The sequence below is a fragment of the Octopus bimaculoides genome, chromosome 9 (assembly GCF_046866305.1).
Source record: "Octopus bimaculoides isolate indiv1 chromosome 9, ASM4686630v1, whole genome shotgun sequence".
Classification (NCBI taxonomy): Eukaryota; Metazoa; Mollusca; class Cephalopoda; order Octopoda; family Octopodidae; genus Octopus; species Octopus bimaculoides.
The window spans coordinates 74627397-74636365 of NC_142936.1; the positions used below are offsets into that span (position 1 = coordinate 74627397).

General features: G+C 34.0%; 2 protein-coding genes across 4 annotated transcripts in view; one reads left to right on the forward strand and one right to left on the reverse strand.

Annotated features, from left to right (window-relative positions):
- The first annotated feature begins 551 nt into the window (after window positions 1–551).
- On the forward strand, window positions 552–1025 carry LOC106872794 (uncharacterized). The gene has a single exon (XM_014919908.1). The coding sequence runs from the start codon at window positions 552–554 to the stop codon at window positions 1023–1025; it is 474 nt and encodes a 157-aa protein (XP_014775394.1).
- Window positions 1026–2518: 1493 nt separating this feature from the next.
- LOC106872816 (putative methyltransferase-like protein 24) overlaps window positions 2519–8969 on the reverse strand; it is a 32138-nt gene continuing 25687 nt past the window's right edge. For all 3 annotated transcript variants that reach the window (XM_014919949.3, XM_014919940.3, XM_089357791.1), the window contains 2 exons: window positions 7017–7152; window positions 2519–4167 (listed from right to left, as the gene is read on the reverse strand). In XM_014919949.3, coding sequence (XP_014775435.1) covers window positions 3871–4167; window positions 7017–7152 — 433 coding nt within the window. In that variant the 3' untranslated portion in view covers window positions 2519–3870. The remainder of the gene's footprint in view (window positions 4168–7016; window positions 7153–8969) is intronic.

An 8969-nucleotide genomic window follows, 5' to 3' on the forward strand; every position in this document is an offset into this window, starting at 1 on the left:
GGGTTTGTTTATAGGTATGTATATAGGTGCGCTTATAGGTACGTATGACATTAAGTTTTCAGAAATATTTGCAAGGATTAGTGGTTAAGAAGATTGCTTTTCAGCCACAGGCCAACTAATACCTTGTGAGCGATTCTGATAGCCGGAAATTGTGTGGAAATTCATTGTGTGTGTGTATATAAATATATGTATATGTGTGCAACTGTGTCACTCAAGAGCAGTGGAAAATGGCTAGTGTCATTCCTCAATTAAAAAAAAGTGGGATTGCACGTCACCCCTCAACAACCGTCCAATCAGTCTTACTAGCTGCATCACCTTATTAATGAAGTCCTCTGTCAGTGAAACACTCTGGAACTTCTGGAGCTCTCATAATCTTATCCGACCCTCAGAATCACTGATTGCGGCTCATGAGTGGATCTGTGTCACACAAACAGCCTATGGCAAAACTCTCTGCAATGGATGAGTAAGATGATCTCTATAACTGGTTGAAGTCCTTCATCCTCGATCGAAAAGAGGTAGTCACAGTTCTAGGACAACATTCACACTATGAGATGACATCTGGTGTGCTGCAAGGATCTATTCTTGGACCCCTGTTGTTTGATGCATGTATTAATGATATATATGCCAATTTGAAGAATGTTACAGAGTTGAAATATATAAATTACATTAAATTTTACCTTGAGATAACAGAAATAGATCTTATACACTATAGATCTTTCCTGCAATTAAATCTAGCATTGGATTTCCAACTGGCAACTCAATTTGGTTATGGACAAGTGCATCACCATGTAATTTGGGAGAAAAACCCAGCTTTTACATGCTCCCCCAACAGCACCAATCCTAACAAGTATGTTAGTGAACGTGATATGGGTGCTATTATCAACAACAATTTGTATTGGACAAATTACATGTCTAAGATTGTCAAGAAGGCTGAGAGTGTCTCAGTATCACTCAGTAAGACCTATGTCAGCCAATCTACAGCTGTTTATTTAAAGCTGCACATGTCTATGGTAGTCAACACTTAGAGTTTGCATCACCAGTTTAGAACTTTTATCGTTTTCGGCATATCAGTCTCCTGGTAACTGTCCAGAAACGTACAAACAGACGAATATCTACCGTACACTCAACATCTTGCTTTCCTGAACATGGACACATTAAAGTTCTAACGTCGGGCAACTGACATGCTAGATACCTACAAGATTATCCATTATCTTTCCTACAACGTTTGGCATTCCATAAATCGAACACTTGTGGACATGCTTACAGAATCAAAAGACAACAACACAGCACCCATTATTTTCGGAAACTTTTTTTTACGCTCAGAATTGTGGAAGCATGGAATAAATTACCTCTATCAGTTATCAGCTATCAAGTCACTACGTCCTTCAAAATTTCTATGCTTCCTGAAATTCGCTTGCAGTAAACCTGATGCCCCCTACCCCTATTTCTGCTTCTTCCTTTTTTTTTCTAAAAGACTCTTACGCTGTTCACTTCCTGTGCATATTCTATGTACTGTTCATACAGTTTTGGATACTTTTTCTGATGAGTTGGAGTGCACCTGAGCACTATATAAAATAAGTTCATTATCATTATATAAATATGTCTGTGCATATATATATATAATGAAGAAATAAGTGATATAGATATCCACTTTATACAACACAACCAATTAGCGCTCTGATAGAGCTTCAGGCATATAAAATTAAGAAGAAAAGGAAACACCATTTCTTCTAAAGCTTTAACCTTGTGATTCTATTAACTCTGATGAGAGAAATATAGAGTATTGCGACGGTTGGAGTTAGCTCGCCGATAGCAACCTATATCTTTTCGAAACGGCCGTAAGACTTTATACATAGACTTTATACATGTTCCAGATTCCTTATGAATCATTTTACATTCGCTTTATCATCCTCTTCATTGATTCAAATTTGAACATTTGGACATCGCAAGTACATTTATGGACTTATATTTTTATATATTTATATTTATGAATTTTTATGTGTTTAGAAATTTTTATATGTCCATGAATTTTTATATATTTAAAAATTTTCGTGTATATGTATTTATAAATTCTTAGAAATTTTTCATATATCAAATAGATGAATGCATCTATGTATGTATTTTGTATATCATGGAGAATTTCGTTAATATTCATTTATGAATATATACATAGACCTTTGAATTTTTTCACTCCTCTTTAATTATATACGTATATATATATATATATATATATATATATATATATATATATATATATATATATATATATAATGTACATACATGTGTGTGTGTTTGTATTTCTTCCCCTTCACACACCACTTGGCGATTGGTGTTGGTACATTTATATCCCAGCATCTTATTAATACGGCAAAAGAGAACGATAAAGTAATTACCAAACTTTTAGCAAGTATGTACAGTTACTGACTTGTTAGACAAAACCCAACAAGAAAGTACTCTTAGTATGACCGCAGTGAAACGATTGAAACAAGCAAAAATGAAAAATAAAAGAAGAAAACAGTGTTTTTCAAATGAAGTTACTTATAAATTTATTCAGCATCAAATACATCAAATATTGCCTTATTATTTTCACCATCAGAAGCACAATGAATTTGTGATTGTTCGGTCTGTAACCAACAGTACAGCTGTTCACAATCTGCGATATTAATTTTTGAAAACAAACAATATATATATTGATCAGACCATATATATATATGGTCTGATCAATAAGTATCAGGACTGTTGCTATAGTAACGAAACTAAAGCACACAGAGTAAATCTGCTTGGCACAGAATGAACTTGAACTCTGCTGTACATTTAACGTTCAAGCTCACTTCCGCTACTTACAGTAGTGCTTGGAAGTAACGTGTGTAGTGTGTGATCATCGCATTTACCATGGCAGAGAAGGTTGAGCAGAGAATCTGCATCAAAATTTGCCAAAAGCTTGGGAATACCTGCTCAGAGGCCTACGCAAAGGTTTCAAAAAGTTTTCATTGTTCTCGACACAATCAAGGAGATCTCGTGCAACTGAAACCCGTGTGTTTCTTTTTTGTCAGCTGAAAGCAGTTTGGCACAAACCTAGTAGACATGCGTCTCATATCCAAATCTTCAGTAATAATGGACTGCACTAAACCATAACTAATCTTCACATCCTCTGATAACTCACGGATGCTGATTCGACGATTTCCCCTCACATCTGCACGCACATCTGCGATGTTTTTCTCAGTTTTGCTTGTTGCAGATCTCCCAGAGCGTTTGTCAATATCGACATTTTTCGGCCATCTTGGAAACGTCTGAACCACTCGTACAATTGTGTGCAGCTCATACACTCCTCTCCATACACTTTCTGCAACTTTGCGTAGGCCTCTCAGCAGGTATCGCCATGACAACTTTCTCTGTCATGGTCAATGCGACGATCCTACATTACTTCGAAGCACAGCTGTAAACAGTGGAAGTGAGCTAGAATGTAAAAACTTAGTGCGCATGCACAGCAGAGTTGAAGATCAATCGGTGCCAAGCGGCTTTACACTGCCTACTTTAGTTCGTTACTATGGCAACAGTCCGGATACTTATTGACCAGACTTCGTATTTCTGTTGCTATAGTGGCAACATGGAATTCTTTCATCCTCTAGGTCTGGTAATATATTTGAGAACAATTATATTAATATATCTTATCTGTTGAAAATCCACATTTTTTGCAACTAAAGATGACACTGTATTTAAATTGATGTAATGCTTGCATTGTTCGATTAAATGGAGCCGCCTGAAACGGTCGTATTGCATTAATACCTGAAATCCTGTTGCTTATTTGATTATATATATATATATATATATATATATATATATATATATATATATATACAGCAATATATTTTAACTAACTTTAACCATATGAACGTTGTAACATTTGGTCAACAGAATATCTCTATCACTTATATATAAGCAAGCTTTATTCTTTCCTATCGAGAATATTCGGAAGTTAAAATCCATCAATTTCTTGACAACATTAAGGGCATTGCGGTGAACGTTCCACTTCGATGCTGCAGAAAAATGTGAGTGAAATTCGACTAGTAACTGTTTCACGTGATCTAATTCACCGTCATACATTGCCTTAATCAAGGAGTTCCATTCATCGTTTTCTACATCCATTTTCAAGATAGATATGTTCTTCTGAAGAATGAAAATATAAGGAAATTAAAGAAGCTGTTAATTAAACATGATTTGTTAAAATAAATAAAGGATGATACATAGATAGCTAAAAGGAGAGATAGAAATAGTAGATAAGAAAGAAAGAAACAAACAAACAAACAAACAAACAAACGAACGAACAAACAAAGAAAAAATAGAAGGGAGAAAGAAATACAGAAATAGAAAGCAATGAGGAAGAAAGGAAAGAGGAAAACAAAATGAAAATGAAAGAAAGAAACAAAGAATGAATGAAGAGATGAATGAATGAATGAATGAATGAATGAATGAAAAAGTGTTTTTATGAAGTAGGTTTTTCTTTTGTTTCTTTTACTAGCCCATTATGTTTGGAACAATAGTGTTGCTAAATCTATTAGTCTTTTACATTCTTGTTAGCCTCATCATCACAATAAAACGATGATAATTCTGAGTTCCAGTTTGTTGATTGTTCATCAGAAGAGAGGTACGTTATTTCTTTTCCCAAACAGAATGAAATGATAAAAGGGATAATATATGCACATCCTTGACAGTAAGTTGCTAAGAATTATGGTAATACTACTGTCAGAAATAAAATAATCAACTCCATACATAAATCTGGTAGATTTTAGGGTTTATTTTGCATGTAATGAATCTTCGCCTTGAATCTTGGTTTGCGTTTTGTTATTGGTGAAGATTCCATGCTATGTAAGTATCATATATGTAAGTATACATTTTTCTAAATCTTGTACGACTCTGTTTCTGTCTATCAGCCCTTTCACTCTTATTCGTTCATTCCATTCTTCGTTCTTTCGTTCCCCCTCTCTCACATTTCCTTGCCTTCTCTTATTGCTCACTTTCCGTCCACTTTTCACTTCACTGTGTCCCTGTCATTTTTACTCGCCCCTCCTTATTTCTTTTGTCCCTCTGTCTCTACTCCTCTCTCTCTTCTCTTTCCACGCGACCGGCATTCGGCCAAGCCTAGTCTTTCTTTCTTGGTCGGCCGTTGTCCGTGCAACATCGATATTCCTCCCTGTGCCCGTGAAATCTTGTATCCCTGCCGTAAACCTTTATTTCCACACATGTCAGCTTCATTTAATTCATCCTTAGTCGAAAGACACTTGTTGTTATGTCCTGTTATAATTTTTATTGTATTTGTGTAACATTGTTCGGTTATTTTTTTCGTCCTTGTTTTTGTATACATTCGCTGCTTTCTTCCAAAGAATCTAATGCTCTTAGCTTAGTTTTTCCTTGGGGCTGGCCAGATTGGAGCAATCTCGAGTATAGCCAGCCGAAATTGCAAAGATAATCTGAAACTCGACTGAAGAAAGAAAACTCCAAATGACCTGTCCTTGTTTTCTTTGTATCGTCTATCTGAATGTTTTGCGTTCTTATCCCATTTTGTATCATATATATATATATATATATATATATATATATATTGGCTAGACTGGCAATATGACCATCCCCAAGTACAACAATATATATATATATATATATATATGTATATACAAAATAATATTTTTTATGGAAGTAACACATGCGGAGTCTAAAAGAACATAATTAAAATACACACTCGAAACTTATATAAATATATATATTCTTTATAAAATGGAAATAAAAATTCCAGGATACATAAATATACGTAAATAAATATACAAATGTCGATGTAATACATAAAACACGATTGAATTTAAGACTCCGCATGTGCTGCCTCTATAAAAATATTATTTTGAATATTGCTCACAACGAGCACTATATCTTCCTATCTGTATATTAATGGGAGTTATTGTTAACATTAACAAGCTTAAAATAAACTATATATATAAATATATATATATATATATATATATATATATATATATATATATATATATATATATATATATATATATATTCGTTTTGCAAGATTCTTGATGTGAATTCATGTGTTGAAATAGATATTGTTGTATTTGGGGATGGTCATGTTGCCAGTTTAGCCAATAAAAACACACGCACTATATATGTGGTGTTAATTTGCTTCACCTTTATTTTATATTAATCGTATTTCGCCCAGAGTTCTTTCGTCACACTTCTGTGACTTCATCAGTGGTCCTTTGCTTTCTTCTTTCTTTTTTGTGTGTCTTCCCTTACTAATGATCAGCGATTTTGTATTCCTATTGTATGTGCCTTTATTTGCGCATGCGTATACCCCTCTGTGTGTCTATGTTTAGTAAGTGTGTGTATGGGGGAAAGTGTCTGTATTGTTAGTATCCCCAGTTTATACACGTTCGTTTAATTTGTTTCTATTTATTTTGTTCATGTGTTTATACATACTTATTTTTTTATATTCTTTCTTTTTTTGTATTTAATTTAATTTATTTTGTTAATGTTTATAGTTATTTAATTCCATTTGTTTATCTGTGTATTGTATTATATTTTGTTCACATTGTTATCGGCTTATGGGGTTCTTATTCTGTCATATGTTGTGGTGTGTCGGGGCTGTGTGTTAGTGTTCCATTCCAGTTCCTATTCAGACTAGGTTTATCTTCTATTACGTGTGTAGTTTCTGCAATTTGTCTAAGCGTTGCGTCTGTTCTATGTGTGGACAAGATATTTAAAATTTTGTCCAAATATATACACAGATAAACAAATGGAATTAAATAACTATATACATTAACAAAATAAATTAAATTAAAATAAAGCTGAAGCAAATTAACACCAAATATATAGTGCGTGTGTTTCTATTGGCTAAACTGGCAACATGACCATCCCTAAATACAACAATATATATATATATATATATATATATATATATATATATATATATATATATATATATATATATATATAAATATATATATGGAAGGAACACTTACCTCAGTGTGATTTAAGTGCTTGCGGATGTCTAAAAGTGTCATAAATTGTGTGCCGTTGACAATACCTGTTTCGCCACTTATTCCAATTGCATGGTAATTCAAAGATAGAAGATATGGAATTTGTGATTTAGGTACACTGTGAAGACAGCAAAGCATGGGGAAAATTGAATCAAAATCACTTTACTTGGACAGAAATATGTTAACAAATGAGTGAACACCACCACCAGGTCCTTAGGGGTCTTTAGAAGCTTTTACTCTAAAACATTCATGCCAGTTCACCAGTTTGAAAACAACTTCTTTTTCTACTATCAGAACTGGAGGTCTTAAGAATTGAAAGAAATATTAGAATAAAAGAAACGTTGAAACATTTCATGTTAAAGAAGTCAGTATCGAAACAGCAATACCAAATAAGCTGCATCATAACGGCTGTGCCATAACATCTCATCCACATCTTCTCTACACTTCTAACAATTCTTTGAACCCACTACCCAGGACTGGTTAGTTTTTTTTTTTTTTTTAATCATCATCAAAAGCAGAAAGTGACCAAAAAAGGAATTTTGTTCTACATTCCTTCATATGTATTGCGAAAGTGGTCTTTTCAGAATTTCAATACTTGGTCGTCCATTTACTTTTATATGCATCACACACTCAATTCAGTGCATACAAACTCCTCACCCATGCAAGCACACATATAATAGACGAAAACGTAAGGCAACTGTAGGAGAGAAAGGACAAGGAAGCAGTGAAGCGGTCTGATCTCAGAACACAGGTCTCCATAAAATAAATCTATAATAGACCACAATTGGTGGTGAGACACTGTGTTAAAATATACCCTTTCAACCCATATTAGCATAGGGAATACAAAATTTTCGTGGAGAAAGTTCTCTGCAGAACTGGTTTCCCAGTCCTATACGACAATTTATGTCACAATTAAATAATTCCATGAAACTAAATCTAAGTAACCTACTTCATGAGCTCCAACTCTAGCTCATTGACATGAGCTAGATTTTCTAATTATGAAGCACATGGGATCCGGACAAAACCCTCTTAGGACAAACACCCCTTGGACAAAACCCTCTAGGACAAAACTCCGTTAATTAAAATGCGAAAACGGACAAAACACCCTCGGTTATATTTTTTGGTTATTTTGGGGTTTTTCTTTTTCTTCTTTTTCTTTTTTACTTGTTTCAGTCATTAGACTGCAGCCATGCTGGGGCACCATCTTGAAGAATTTTTAGTCGATTGTATTGTCCCCAGAATTTCTTTATTTTCTTACTTGTTTCTGTCATAAGATTATGGCCATGCTATGGTACCACCTTTAAATTTAAAGTATTTTGTTTTTTCTCTGCACTTAGAGATAAATGAGAATGCACTGACCTTTTGAACTTCCTCCAGCCGCCGAAGGTCTAAGAGAATTACGGCGCCGAAGGTTAGTCGTTCAAACGTACTAGTTATCGTTTCTATCTTTCTACACATTTTGTTAGAATTCAGACAATATGTACATAGAGTAGTAAAGAGTCTTGTGTTCTGTTATTCTATTCTAATTATTTATTTTCGATTGAATATATTTTTGTTTGCTTAAAAATTGGAATTTTGGTAAATAAAAGTTTTTTTGCAACCGCAATTTCCATTTTTGTTTGTTTACGTGAAATTCAAGAAATTTGAAATTCAAGAAGTTTGACTGTTGCTTCTAGTATGTGGAGAGACCATCTAGGTTTAACTGAAAATCACCTCAAAAAATTCTGGGTTTGATACTATCGTCTAAAAATTTTTCAAGGTGGTGCCCCATCGTGGCTGCAATAACTTCAGCAAGTAAAAAGATAAAAAAATTTCTGGGGTCGATACGTTCAACTAAAAATTCTTCAAGGCGGTACCCCAGCATGGCCACGAAAAGTAAACGAAAAATATAACAGAGGGGTTTTGTCCGCTTTCACGCTTTAACTACTGGGGTTT